We start from the raw sequence: 16,293 nt of genomic DNA on the forward strand, positions 1-16,293 counted from the left end.
TGGCAGGAAATAACTTGCTTTAAAGTCTAATTTTGTATAGATTGTTTTAGAATCAAAGCTATTATAGAAACTTAAAGATCAAAATTAAATCCATAATAAACTATAAATAAATAATTTCAAATGTTAATATACCATGAGAAATCAGATCCTTAAAAATGAAGGATTTCCTAAGGATAAAAAAATTTTTTAAGGATGAAATAGGTTGGTGGGTCTATGTATGACTTGCTACCAAGATTCTGGTTTTTGACTTCTCATTTCCTTAACCTTGCAACTCTTTCCTTGATCTTCTTAATCCTTTTGTTAGTTTAGTTTATTATCATATTGCTTTTCTCCAGAAATCCATTAAAGTGTTTCTTTTTCCTTAACATATAATTATCACTTATCTTCCTTTCATTTCTTCCTTCCCTCTTTTTTACTTTGCCTTAATAAATCACAAATGAAACTGAATTGTTTTATGATGAAGCAATAGTTTTATTGAAAGAGCTAAAGCATAGTGAAATGAAGTATTATTAACCAGATCCCAAAAAGTATTTATTTACAAATGTATTAAATTTTGAGCTCTCAAAGTAAAATATTTTTGGGATGCCTAGGTGGCTCAGAGGTTGAGCATCTGCCTTTGGCTCAGAGTGTGATCCCAGGGTCTGGGATCGAGTGCCGCCTTAGGCTCCTTGTGGGAAGCCTGCTTCTCCCTCTGCCTATGTCTCTGCCTCTCTCTGTGTCTCTCATGAATAAATAAATAAGATCTTAAAAAAAAAAATCTGGACACCTGAGTGGGTCAGCAATTGAGCATCTGCCATTGGCTCAGGTTGTGATCCCAGAGTGCCGGGATCAAGTCCCACATCGGGCTCCCTGCATGGAGCCTGCTTCTCCCTCTGCCTATGTCTCTGCCTCTCTCTCTGTGTCTCTCATGAATAAATAAATAAAATCTTTTTTAAAAATCTACTCTCAAGTAAAATATTTTTAAAAATCTCCTCCAAATCATAACTACCAGAAACAATATAGCTTACCAATATATCCTGAGTGGTAATGATTAGAAGATAAACAATTTCTAAGAAAAAAGTTTTAACTCCTCTCAATGATAGCCATACTTAAAAAAAAAAAAAGCATAATAAAATAGGGTTAGAAATATTTTTCTCTCAAGGTAGTTCTGAATGTAAATTAGGTAATTCTAAAAATAAAGTAATTCAATTCCTAGGGTGAAAAAAAAGGAAAAATATTTGTTTAATCTGTGTCATTTTAATTCAAATTAATAAAAAAAAAATATCATGAGAGAAAGAAGACATTCCATAAATGAGAGCCTAATTTTAATAAAAAGACCTGAAAGAGAATTTAATAGTAGCAGAGCATTTTTCTATTGATATGTCTCCAGAATACCCCTGAACTATTCTAGACCTGAGTTCAAACACAGAATATGTACAATCTTTTGTCAAATTTTTTCACAAATCTATAGTAACTGAAGAGAAGGATAAATACATACACCCAATGATATGGGCACCTAAATTAGTGTGGCTTTTACAAGCCTAACATTTATTTCATTTTATAGTTTATTTAAAAAATTAATAAAAAGTTGAGTTTCTATTCCAAAATCTGCATGTTTGCTTAATACAAATAAAACATTTAGGGATCGGGATCCCTGGGTGGTGCAGCGGTATGGCGCCTGCCTTTGGCCCAGGGCGCGATCCTGGAGATCCGGGATCGAATCCCCACGTCGGGCTCCCGGTGCATGGAGCCTGCTTCTCCCTCTGCCTGTGTCTCTGCCTCTCTCTCTCTCTGTGACTATCATAAATAAATAAATAAAAATTAAAAAAAAAAAAAAAACATTTAGGGATCCCTGGGTGGCGCAGCGGTTTGGCGCCTGCCTTTGGCCCAGGGCGCGATCCTGGAGACCCGGGATTGAATCCCACGTCGGGCTCCCGGTGTATGGAGCCTGCTTCTCCCTCTGCCTATGTTTCTGCCTCTCTCTCTCTCTCTCTCTCTCTCTCTCTCTGTGACTATCATAAAAATAATAATAATAATAATAATAATAAAAATAAAAAAACAAATAAAACATTTACAACTACTTATTGGCAAGAGAGGTGAGGATGGGATAGGATAATTTTCTACCTTGTTAACAGTGGAAATGATTTTACAGTAAGCTCAGGTGTAGAGAATTGGGCTAAATCAAAGGTAATCAACAACCTGTATTGTATTAGCATCCAAGCAGTTTCTTTTGTTGCATATTTCTAGAATTCAAGTTCTTATAAAAACGGTAAATACGTATTGCAGAGTCATCTTCACTGCTTTATAGGCCACATCTTGGTAATTAATCCTTGAGGATAGATTCCTCCATAATTAATCTGTGACAAAAGATTCCTGGAAGGTTGCAAAAGAGGTGATACATTGCACTATTTTCAGACTATTTTTAATAGATATTTTGTTATATATATTCTAGCTGACAGGCTGAATAGAAAGTTAAAATGTTTTTGACCCTCATTATATTTTTTGAGATCTCAATGAAATACTTATAAAATGTTTTCTTCAGGGTAGAAAAATTATTAGTGATAACATTTTTTTGTTTTGCAACATTTTAATTTTCAAATATATGAACTAATAATCTTAGCCAAACATAAGCCCCACAATTCTTTACATCCAATTCTCAACTTCATTTATATTGCAACGATCCTATATGTAATAAAAACATTTGCAATTTAACATCTTTTAGTTACTGATGCAGAATGTTTAGCCTCATAGACAAATGTGCATAAAATTAGCTAATGATATAAGGCTTTTATAATTATCATGAAGAGTAATTTATGTCATCCAAATGCTAATCTTTTGTGATTAACTTCTTATCAAAGAAAAGTAATAATCAGGCATTTGGATTAGCTATGAATTTCTTTTATTTACACTACCCCATCATAATTGATGATTAAGGTTTGACTAGAATAAATGAGAGTATTAAACTAAAATCTATTGATGTTGCTTTTCTCTAGTTTATCAAATATTAGTTTATAAGACAAATCTTTTTCAAATTCTTTTTCAAGTTTTTCAGTATCTGCTTGCATACCTGGTTTGAGAGCCACACACACACAAAAAAAATCACATAACACTTGAACCACTTCTGGCTTTGATAATAACCACATTGGTTTTCTAAGTCTTCTTTTTTATGACAGTTTCAAATTTATTAAGTCAGATTTATATACAGAAAATTGATGTCAAGTATTGACAGGTGAGCTTGAGCTTTCTGTTCCCAAATCTTTATTTAAATTGGTATTATAAAAAATAAATAAAAAATAAATTGGTTATAGTTTATGTTTCACATTTAGAGATCATGGGTGACTTTTCTTATAACTCATTAAGTTTCTGTACTTGCACTTGCATTTGGATCTGAAATGGTTTAGGAAAACTTCTTCCATAAATAAATACATTAAATTTATTCTATCAGTGGAAAGAGAGACATATAAACACACAAGATAGAGATGTATTCATATACATCTTCTTATAAGCATCAATTTTTTCCAACCTATTTATTTCCAGGCCTATAAAGGGAATACAACTTTAAACTAGAAGTCAGGAACTGTGGGTGTTGTTCCTAGATTTGTCATTAACAACCTTGAGGAAGGTATCTCATGTTGCCAAAATTAATGAATTTTAAGCCTTCTAGAAATAAAAGACAATGTAGAAAATGGTGATCACTTGTTACTAGATAACAATTCTGAAAATCTTCAGTTTCTGAAAGTTTTCAGAAAGCAGCATGAGGCATTTGACTGTATTTTTTAGTAGGAATTACCTATTTATAATCACGATATAGTGAGTCTCCACTTAAAATGGGAAATAGTTTTTGTTATAAAGATGTTCTCTGAGATCAAAGAAAATAGCACTAGAGAAAGACTAGAAATTATAAATTCACTGCCCATTCAGAAGCCCTATCTTATGGTGTTACCATTCTAATTAGTATCCATTGTTTCTAATTTTAAGAATTAGGTTAGACTAAGAATAATGAGAATTGGTGATTATCTTTTGGGTATATAACATGTAGGTAATGCTGAAGAATTAGTAAGAACTTTATCAAGTAAAACATAATTGACATAATTCTTATGTACCAAGATGCTTTTTTTTAAAAGAAAAATTCACTTTTCTCAGTATTATTCCTAAGCAATCTCCATACACTACCAGAGAGATCCTGAAAGGGATAAGATGATCTATAGCCTGCCTCCAGGAAATATAATTTTCTAGTATGGTCAGGTTTCTTATTTTTCCTGAGGACTTTGACACTGGGAACCTAGTATCACATCACATTGATGCTTCCTCTTCTGTGTCCTAAAAACAAAAACAAAAACAAAACCAGGAGCATCACAACTAACTTAACCTATGCTGGTCTGAATGGAGACCATCATTCTGCACAGGTAGGACCCATAGCATAAAAGCACTTGGTCTGAAGCTTCCTCACCCTTTTCCCCTACTTTTTTGGTTTGTCTTCCTCGCTAACCAAATATTAGTTCTTATTACAGCTCTGTGAAAAAGAAAAAAATCTAATTGGTAACTTCATCTAATGAAACACTTTGTGTTGAGAATCTTCCTTATTTCATGTATATAGTGATGTGAAACCAGTTTTGTAAATAGTTTTAGTTTTCCCTGTCTTACCCAAAAGGAAAATTCAACTGAAATTAAAGTTTTGAGGGAGTGAATCTATTTAACATTGGTCTGGCATTAAAATTTTCTGGTTGGGCAGCACAATTGTTTAATTGGGAATCTCAGTGACAGCTGTAAAACCTCAGTGCTTGGGTCAGCAAGCAAAGGAGCTTCACTCTGTCACCTATCAAGAATGATGCTTGTTAGAACTGATCTTTCCACTTAGGGAACACTCATGTTTTAGTCATACCATTGATGTTTTCTGATATTACAATGAAATAGACACTATAACACTTAAAGAGACAAAGTTCTCTGCATAGGTATATTTGTAATTCTTTGTTTTTCATAAACCAAATGCAAATGTAACACTCCTCCAGATACTGCTACATCAGAAGTCCCCAAGATAACCAAAAGTAAGTGCCCATTTCCTAATCTCAGGAATAGTGCTATAATAAAGACAATTCTAGTGACCAGCCTATTTGCAGAGCATGTCGTATAGCCTCTGGGTTAGTTAACTCCTTGGCTTCCTAAGAGATACCTCAAAGAGTCAAATGATGTTTTTGCATGTTTTACTTATTAATGTGTAGAAAATTTTTTAAGTTCACTTTTTCTTTATTCTGTCTTTTTTACCCATCTTCCCTCATTGTAGCAAATTAGACGGCCGGATGAAAGCAAAGGAGTTGCTAGTAGAGTTGGATCCCTCAAAGTAAATATGTTTCTAACATTTTTTGGCAAGATTTCGTCTATAGCCTACACTTCTTCCTTTTTGGAGGGTGGTGGGAGGAAGGGGGCTTTTTCCATTTTTCACCATCCCATTTTTTTTTATTTTAATATTTTTATTGGCTGTTGGGTCATTTTTTGTTTGTTTGTTTCAGCTACACATAGAGCAACCAGCTGAAGGCAAGCTGCCAAATAACTAGCTTTGAATGGCACCACAAACAAGAGAAAGGGCAACTGTCTTATTACAGGTGCCTATAATTTGGGGTTCTAGAGTAAACCGTTCCTCTGACTGATGTCACTATGTGTTAAGTTCCTGTTACACAGAGAACTAATATTTGTTTTCAGAATATTATCTCCCTTTTTTGCTTTTTTTTATAAAAAGTAACTAAATGTTATTTTAGTGTCATTACCATTTGTAGTTCATTCCAGAAAAAATAATTATTATGAGTTAGTTCATGTATTACATATTATATATATATATATATATATATATATATATATAAAATCTTAAGAATTAGAAAAAAATTTATATGATGTTGGTATAATGGGCTCACATATAACTTAATAGTGTTTAAATACTTTTAATCCCCTTTGATTTTTTAAGTAAAAAAACTGACATAACAATCAATAGAAACCATATATCTAAATGTTTGCCCATTTGTGTATATGATCTTCTAATACACAATTTAAAAATTTCTGATCCAATGGTCCCATTTGCTAGTTGTTAAATATCTATTTGATCAATACATTTGGGTACTCGATACTCTAACATTCAATCACAATGAAAAGGTAAGCCAGTTATCACCCTTTAGAAACAAGAGACTTAGCCATTGATCACTTTAAATGCTGCCACCATAAATATAAGTTAGAAAATTTGCTGGACTTTTAAAATGTGTAGATGAATTTCCCCCCAAATTAACTACTACTTATATCTCAATCCCATTTGTCCTAACAGCAATAGTAACTGTTAATCAAACTGACAGACAGTTCACTACATTGGGATGTCTCAAAATTCAATAACTACCTTGAGGCCTAATATTAAGTCAATTCAAAATTTTATACACCTCCTATTTATTTCCATGTAACAATTTATGAAGCACTAACTTCTGCACTCCTTCCTCTCCTTGCCTCTTCTGCCTTCTTATTTTTACTTTTTTGTTGTTGTTTATTTATTTGTGTGTGTGCACGCACATAGGTGCACATGGATGAGGATGTGTAGTATGTTTGTGTCCTTTATTCCAGACAAGCCATCTTCTCTGTTCTCTAACACTGCTGTATTTTGGGTAGTGTTTTTGTTTTGTTTTGTTTTTAATGTTTTTTCACTAAGAATAATGAGAGGGGATGGGAAGTGTTGATTATATGCCTGTTTCAAAATCAAGGCAAGTTAAAATTATTCAGTCAGAAAAATACAAGCTATGTGTCCCAATGATATACCAGTAGCATTCCTCACTGTCTATTTGTGAGGTATCTGTCATATTTTACCTTTGTCTTTAAAGGAAGATAGTCCATTGTTGTTTAGACTATGGATTATGAGTCAGATTCAAGTGAAAAAGTGAAGTGTGACATAACTTCTTAGAAATTATTGATAGTGAAATAAAGATAAACTGGCATCCATAAGTGCAGCACCATCTGCAATAAACTGGATTGAGTGTGCAAGTGCGCGTGTGTTTAATTATCTTCAAGTTCAGCTTTTGGCTGTATAGAGCTTCAACTTATAATTGTGTGATTATTATTTTTAAGTGTATATACAGTATGATTATGTATATACACATGTATATATATAAGATCAAAGATACATGTTCGAGTTCAATATGTTTACTTTAATATGGTTTCAGCCTTAAATCAAAAACTGCTTTCTTTGATAAAGAAAGGCAAATTTCATAATTTATAAATATTGTTACTCCATATTTCTACCAAATAGAAAATTTTAATGTGCCTCTCTAGTGGATTATAAGGATAGTTACAGTATTTGTTTTCTCCAACACTTTGGTGAGAAAAGATGCTACAATTAAAATAAGATGTTGGCTTCCTAGTCACGGGTTTATTGAGCATGTATTCTTGTGTTATACAAAGATTATTGATGTTTTGAATGGTTTTCCAAAGGCAGTGAGAAATGTATAACGCTATGATCTTATTTTTAAAAGGAAAAAGGAAAACTGAAAAGAGAACAAGTTGCTTTTTCAATTCATTTTCTGATGTTTACATGTAGCTCCATCGAAAGCTGGAGGAGCTCAGAGATCACCTAGAAGGCAATGTGAAAGGATACTCTCTCAGAGTAAATGTACGATTTCACTTGGTGATTTTTTTTTCCCTAAACTTCTGGTGACTGGTAATGCCAAAGCTGATTGGTTTGTCCTCTCATTCCATCTTTTTTACTTTCTGTCTCTTTTCTCCCTCTTTCTTTCTTTACTAGCTGCAGCTTCATGCTCACATGTATGAACTAAAGATTAAATTGGCAGGGCAGAAGACACTTAAGCCACATAACACTGTAATTGATTTAATAAACTTATGGCTCCAGTGCAAAATAAAAATTTTCTTTTCAAAATCTGTTTCTTACACAATTGTATAATTTTCTGAGAATCTTTTCATGAGACTTCACTTGGAGCTTTTCCATTGACCATGTCATCTGCCCCTTGTGGGATTTGTCAGCAGGATTATAAATTATTGGCTAGATCCAAGTGACAGAGTTTTGATGATTCGATTCCATTTGTCAAGGAAAGTGATTAATGTTAAAGTATCATCATAGGTAATCTGGCAAGTAGACACATTTTTCTAAGTTAATAGACTTCTCTTAATTCAAACTCTTTGGGAATAGCTATAAGATTTTTTTGTTTAAAAAATTTAGGCAGTAAACATCTTCAATGTCATATAACATCTTATAAAAACTTGAGATAAAGGCTAATATACCTAAGGCAACACTTTGAAAGAGAACGATAACTTAAAGCCACTCCATACTGTACATATGTAAAGCCACATCTGTGTCAGATAGGCAGTACTAACAATGGTATTTTTTGTGACCCATAGCTCAGACTCTGAATGCTTAGTCCTTCTCCTGAATATGTCTTTTCAAGAGAAATGGAAATAAAATCTCTAAAACGGTAGATGGTGTAAAAATGGCAGAAGAAAAGGTAAATTATTACAGTAAATAATTCCTAGCTCTATTTAACTCTGATATTCCATTCCTGCAGCTTTTTAAAAAGTTTCTATCAATCCCAGCCTAGATTTACTTCTCCCAAGATTATTGCCATACATTTAATTCATATTGCTATAATAGTTTTGTTACAAAGAGTAGAATAAACAATTATAGTGATATGATAATTCTCTGGCTTCTCAGCATGTTTTTAATTTATGTACCATACATAGTTATATATATTTCTATACTAAATTTCTGATTACTACAGTCTAAAGTTGTTTTTATAGTATTAATCACTCATTTCTCATTTCTAAATTAAGTGATTTAACAATTAATGCAAGTGTCTCATTTTCTACTTTCTTGTGAGCCAGTCGTTCCTTTCTATGCATATTCTTACAGAATTTGAAAGGTCATCCATAACCACTCCCAGAATTTATTCCACTATCTTTAAAAAAAGATTAGTATGAATTTTATGATTGATTCAGTCTAAACATACCTGAATATTATTCTAGAAAGCCCTAAAAAGATTCTGACAATATTAATAAATGTCTTTAGTGTCAAATTCTTTGTAACCAATCATGAGAAGTGATTTTTTTTCCTGTCAAACCAAGACTAGAAAGTTGAGACTTGTTAAAGTCTATATGGAAAGGAGTTAGTGTTAGATTAGAATTAAATTAAAAGTTTTATGCTTCAAAAATTGAGTTATATCATGCCACTTTTCAATTTCTTTTTGTCAACACCTGTACTGCATGGTACAATATATTAATGACTAACTCCAATGTGTTCATCTTTTGTTTCATTTCACTGGGTCACATTTTGTTCTGATTATCTTTTTTTCTAAAAAAGACTGAATATGAGGTATATCATTCTAAGATTTTCATTAACTAGAAAATTTTGGAGAAGAAAACTATCAAAAGTCAAATTGTGTCTTTAGAGAGTTCAGCTTAGAGAAGACGCATATCAAATACTTAGCTGAATGTTCAGTTTCTCCCCTTCTAATTTTCATTACCCCAAAATGCCTTAAAATAAGCCTTGCATGTTAAAAATTGTTGCTTAGAAGCAGAATAAAGCTATTCTCAGTTCCATAAGCTATTTATTTAAACATATTTTGTTTCTAAAATGAGATAAATCAGCATGGAATGACCATTCCATTTTGTGAAAATTTATTGTAAGCATCTAAACACAAAAGCAAGTATGCCAGTGCCTTTTAATTCATTGAAACATTTCTAAATAATTCAGTAGGTTGAAAGATTCAGAACCGAGTGTGCACTTAAATATTTTATTTAATAGTTGGAAAAATGAGACATCATTCAAATGTTTGGGATAAGTATTTAATTAAATCATTAAAGCTTCAATTGGTATCATCTATATGACACATTATTTTTAAGAGAGAAAAGAATCCTGCATCCTTACTTATTACAGACAATGATAAGGTAGAATATTCTAAGATATAGCTTTTGGAATAATATTAAATTTTATTTCTCAAATGAAAATATACTTTATCCTACACTGGCAACTCTATAGCAAAAAGTAGGATATGTCAGATTCTTGAATTATAAATTAATAATGTATCATCATTTTCTATAATGATACAAAGCAGAAGTATTCCGAGCCCCAAAAGAGTTTTTAACAATTTTAATAATAATAAAGCTATCATCTTGTACCTTTACAAATTATCATCTGGTAAGCAGAGTTTGCCTAATTTAATGGCTGAAAAGTTACTACAGATCCTTAGACTAATTTGTTGAGAATGGTGGGAAAATAATCCCACATAAAGAAAAAAATTATATTTTGGAAGATGTGGTACACACACACATACGCACACACACACAAATGGAATATTACTCAGCCATCAAAAAGGATGAAATCTTACCATTCACGTCGATGTGGATGGAACAAGAGGGTATTATGCTGAATGAAATAAATCAATCAGAAAGACAATTATCATATGGTTTCACTCATGTGGAATATAAGAAATAGCACAGAGGATAATAGGGGAAGGAAAACTGAATGGAAAAGAATCAGAGAGCAAGACAAACCATGAAAAACTCTTAACTATAAGAAACCAAACAGGGTTGCTGGAAGGGAGGAAGATGAGGGGATGGAGTATTTGGGTGATGGGCATTAAGGAGGGCACATGGTGTAATATGCACTGGGTATTATATGCAACTGATGAGTTAATTACGGAACTCTACATCTGAAACTAATGATGTACCGTGTTGGCTAATTGAATTTAAATTAAAGGAAAAAAATAAGCAAATACATTAATCTAGTCAGAAGAATGTTAAAAGTTAGGCTTAAGGTTGAAAAACAGTGTAAACAGTGTTGAGAATTGGAAAACATAAGATAATACAAACTCTAATACTTTATTTAGATAATAAAAGTCAATGTAAGTTTGCAGAGTTGAAGGTAATTAGTTAAAGAGTGATGGGGCCCTGAAAAGCTTGAGTGTTAAAATATTCAGAGAAAAAGAAGATAAATGCTCATAAAATAAAGACAAGTAGAAAGACAAGAAAGGAAGAATAAAATACCACAAAGCCACAAATTTTATGTTTTCATTCAGTCATGTAATGTGATAGTAAATTTCTATTCAGCTACAAATATATAGATAGGTTTTGGGTAACCAAATATGTTAATTTTTAAAGACTTGACAAACAATAAAAGGGAAAATGACTTAGGAAAACAGACTATTGGCACATAAAGTGTTTTGGAGCTTTTTTTGCATTTTTATATTCATCAAATTAATGGTGTTACTTAGGGGTCAGCCAACTATAGCCCCTTGGCCAAATCCTGTTTCTCTTTGTGGGCCTGCAAGCTAGGAATGATTTTTGCATTTTTAAATCATTTTACATGACATGTTAAAAGCATATGAAACTCAAATTTCAGTGTCCAAAAATAAAGTTTTATTGAAACACAGCCACATTCATTCATTTTCATATAATCTGTGGCTGCTTTTGCACTACAAAGCAGAGGTGAACAGTTATAGCAAAGACCATATGGCACACAAAGCCAGAAATGTTTACTATCTATTTACAGAAAAAGTTTATTGAGACCTGCTACAACCTGCTAGTGTGTCAAAATGACAATGACAGAGAAGTTATTATAATAGAGGCCTTGTAAAATTATCTTCATTTTAGAGCTTGAGGAAAGAAGAGCTGCTCAATTTGGGGGGTGGTGGTTTCAGATTATTCTGCCTGGAATCATATATCTAAAAGAGTTAATACCCTAAAATCGTCTACCTTTACATTTTTATTCATCTGTTTGCCATTTTTTTTCTAGCTACTCTTTTTTTCACATCATACAGACACACACACACACACACACACACACACAGAGTAAACGTACCATGGAATTAAACATTAAACATAAAACATTCAAATATAGAACTGTCCTGTGGATAAAGTATAGATTATAAATAATAATTCTTTGAGGAGCCTCCCACATATATTTAGAGTAAAAAGATAAGTTCCAATCTTGCTCTCTTAAACTTTTTAAAAATATGTTTTTGGAGTATTTTTCCTATACACCACATTTTTGTTTATTGCTTCATTAGGTCTTATAAAAATAAGACCACCTTTTGATTTCTCATATTTAATTGCACTGAAAAATCATACCATCTATAGGAAATTTTGTACAACTGGTAAAGACACCCTGACATGATGAAATACACCATATCTAAAAGGCATCTACATTGAATTAGCCAACTTTGATTGAAGTAAGGAAGAATAGCTGGAACACTAGTCCTTACATAAACATCCAGTAGCTTTTAAATAGGTAAACATCAGTTTGTATACTCTACTTTCTCAGACAAATTTTAGAGTCTTTTATAGAATATTATTTGAGCCTCCTAATAAGTACTCCTTGTTTGATGTTTTGGCACTAACTCATATTAATAATATGCATTTATTTACTCTTTAATTTATAATAATTATGTAACATCCTGAGTATCTTGGTAGATGATGTCTTATAAATATGACCAGTCTACAGTAATGATGAAAATGACAGTAAATCAACTTTAGTATTATCTGTTTGGAAAACAGGCTAATTTTGCTACCCTTCACTTTATTGGAATTTGCTTAACATTTATAGTTAATACAATTCTGAGGCTTCACTTCTACTGAATAACAAAAACCTATCTGTGTTTAGAACAAAAAATTCTCATCTAATACTTATAAAATTGCCTACAGTACCTAAGACATCATGGAAGTGGAAATGACACACACTGTGAGGTATTTAATGCTTATTGCGGAATTGCCATTCTCAGAATTGACTTTTATGCAAAAATAAGGCACTAATAAAAGATCTCCTTTAGTAACAGTAAATTTCCCTAGTAATAAAAAATGGAGAAGTGAGGGGAGGGAAAAGATAAGACTCAAACTGTTTTGAAAGATAAAGTTTTCAGTTTTATGGATATATAGAGACAGAACAAACATGCATGCAGAGCAAAGTTTTCTTAGAACTAACACCTTGCTGAAGAAAATTAGATATGTATATGGTTGGAAAAAATATTTGATTTCTTAATATGTATAGAATTGACCATATTTTAGAAAATACTTCAAAGAAACCTATTAAGGGCAGTGATAAAATTTTATCACAGATATTTGTGTTGGTAAATAGAAAATTTTCTTAACATTATTTCACACAGTTCAGTTTTTTAAAGATAGAAGAAAAAGAGTTTTATATTCACTTATTCATTAAACACTTATTGAGCACCTACTATATTCTGCTGTGCTGGGTGCTAGAAATACAATCAAAGAACAAATCAGATAATAAGAGCATTTCTGATTCCTTCACTGTGCCATCTTCTGTACCTTCATTTCCCCACCCTAACTTTGTATTTTATAACTTCATGAAGAATTTGTAACTAGAGAATGCATACTTAAAAATTTAACAAGAATTGAATGTGGCAGTGTGATAATCTAGAAAGTAAGACAAGCCAGAAAATTATCAGTTCAAAGCATGAAGATTAAACATGTTTTTGAGTATAAAATAACTTTTAAAAAATTATTGAAATATTTTGATAAAAAATAGGTTTGGACAAGAGTTTTGTGTTTCAGTTTTTATGTCTCCAATGGTGTTTTTATTGATATATATTAATATATGACTATATTAATGAAGATTTAGTAGTACTCCAAATGGAATAATAGGAACAGGACATCAGAATCGAAATACTGAGCCAACTCTGGTGCCCTCTTTAAAAATATATGAAGATGTACAGTAGAGCCCTCATCCTATAAATCTCACATATAGTTTGCTGGTGTTACTAAACCAGCGAAGATCAGTGTAGTACCACAGGAGAAAAATGACCAATGTTCTCCTTTCTAATTAACCTTAATGAGCATCTTCTCAGCAAGATCACACCAGATCTGATCAGAGGGAGTCTCCATAATGGATTTTTTTTTAAGCTAGGTATTTTTGTATCCCAAGGTTCTTTCTCCTGAAACAGCTTGAACCTTGAAATTTCAAACTTAAGGATCTGCTAATAAGGCTGTTTTGTTATCTGGCAAATGTGTTGGTGATGGAGCCATCTAATCTTCTGAGACCCTTACTATGCTATCATTTCCTCTTTAACAGTGTTTTCTTTTCCTCACTGCAAAACCAGGCTCGGCTTCCCTCGTGCTCATCTACCTATAGTGTATCTGAGGTATACTTTGCACGTATTATCTTACATGGTCAACAACATGCTCGCCCTCACCATTTTTATTTTATTTTCCTTTTGCCTTAATTTATTTTGCCTTGCACTTTGCACTTGGCTGAAAGGGATGAGGGTACTGAAGGGAAAAAGTTAGCTGTTTCAGGAGGAAATGTCTATATTTTTATACCATACTGTTTTCTGAGTAACTTTTTTTTGGCAGTCACTATATCATGTAGAAATGATTTAAGTCTGAACAGCCAGCTTGATTGTTACCACCACCTTAATTCCATAAACATTCCTTTGAGCCAGGTAATTTGCTATTAAACTAATATTGACTAAAGACAAAGATTCTGGTTTATAGGCCTGTGTTGGTCTCTCTGATAGCTGAAGATATACATTAAATTAGTGACAATCTAGTCCCATTACCATAGACACAGCATCCCAAAATAGCTATTAAATGAAAAGCTAATATGATTTCCCTATTTTTGTAAAAAATGGAAGATTCATTCCTTTTTAAAAAACTCATTAGGTTACTCAGGAAAATAGTTTCCTTGATACTTGTATTTTTATAAGGTTCTTATAAACTGGAAGATTAATTTTATAATCACTGATGAGATTCATGTTCTTTTAACAAAATATTTTACATGACATTTAAGCTATGATTTTTGCTTTTTTTAAGGGTCTAATTTCTTATTCTTACCATATAAAACCATAGCACATGTTTTTGTGAAACAGATTCATTGAAATAGTAACATATTTTGAATCTCCTTAAGTCTACTTTCCAAAGCAGGGGCACTTTCAAGTAACTAAGAGAAAAGAGTATTTGTGCCTCAAAATATGGCTAGTAAAAAAAAGGACTGTAATATCCTATGAATTTTTAGATCTTATTTTTTTTATAGACAAAACACATATTCTACACATATTTAGTTTGTGCAGGCCACTGTTATTACCATGAACAGGCCAGTACTGTTAGCTTAATTCTGAGAGCAGAAACATTATCTCAAAAATGTCATGCAAAACACAGAAAGATAGCACTATCTTTCCAGGTAGTGTATGCAGAACCACAGGCAGGATAGCATCTTTTGACTTTAAAAGAAATAGCATGACTAAACTAGTAGTCTCACAAGGTTGAATTTATTGAATCAACAGTATTACAGCCAACTTCTTTAATTTTTTCCTTTGCAAATTATAGCTATTTTAGCTTTTTTTCTCTCTTAAAACAGATTTTGTAGAGAATTAGTTTCTTCTTGGAATGTATATCTGTAGGGAAAGGAAAATAATGAAAGGCAAATCAATTACTTGTGGTATCAGCAGACTTTTGAGAGACAAGATTAATTTCATCTCATCACATTTTCCATAGGTCTTTTCTTAATTCCCCAGGATTATTATTCCCAGTGTAAAAATATATAACCCATTTCTTTCTGACACTTCATCCAGGCAATTCTCCATTTCCCATGAGAGTGTATAAGAAGTCTACCATTGGCATCATCTTCAATCACAGCCTACAGCATCCATCAGGGTATTACTTTCTCTGTAACAGCATGTGTATAGGAGGGTTCTCAGGTTGGAATGTGGAACTGGCTCCTGGGAGGGATGGGATTGTGTATGCTATAGCATTTGCTCCATAGCTCTCTCAGCTCTTCAATGAACCCTGGCTTTATCTGGATTTGTTACTTTCATTGTGACACATTAGCTTTATTTATTTGTCATGAAATGTGTTTCTCTTTTTGTCATTTGTGGTAGGGTTTTTATATTCCCAATGCCACATCTCTGTGGACTCCATAGGTGGTGTTTATGTTTAATTTATGATACTCTGAAGACCAATAATACCATGTAGAAGTCCTTTGAGAATCTAATATTCTTGATAACCCTCTGGACAGAATAACCTTCCATAATTTTTTCTATTGCATCTTAAATTGGTAAACACTTGTTTAATAAAATTTTAGACTATGAGTCTTAATAATTAGAATTTCAAGAAATCTCCTAATGATTCAGTTTTTCATATGGAAACCTCTTGATGGGACTGTTGGTTAAGTGTATTTTTTATTTTATAGCGTCAGTGGAGGTAGCCAGACCTTCCATAGCTCAATCTCTTTTTCCTCTCATGTTTATACCATCTTCACTGACCTTACTACTAAAGGAATAAATTCTTCAGTACCTAATGTAGCATATTGATTTTATCAATTTCATGTCA

At 32.3% G+C, this 16,293-nt stretch overlaps 1 protein-coding gene across 16 annotated transcripts in view; it reads left to right on the top strand.

Annotated features, from left to right (window-relative positions):
• The window catches only part of GPHN (gephyrin), a 634,768-nt gene that overhangs the window by 439,408 nt on the left and 179,067 nt on the right, over positions 1-16,293 (top strand). For 9 of the 16 annotated variants that reach the window (XM_025444205.3, XM_025444210.3, XM_025444207.3 and 6 more), the window contains one exon: positions 5,261-5,317. The exons of the other annotated variants lie outside the window; for them this stretch is intronic. In XM_025444205.3, coding sequence (XP_025299990.1) covers positions 5,261-5,317 — 57 coding nt within the window. The remainder of the gene's footprint in view (positions 1-5,260; positions 5,318-16,293) is intronic. 16 annotated transcript variants of the gene reach the window in all.

Source organism: Canis lupus, chromosome 8 (assembly GCF_003254725.2).
Source record: "Canis lupus dingo isolate Sandy chromosome 8, ASM325472v2, whole genome shotgun sequence".
NCBI lineage: Eukaryota > Metazoa > Chordata > Mammalia > Carnivora > Canidae > Canis > Canis lupus.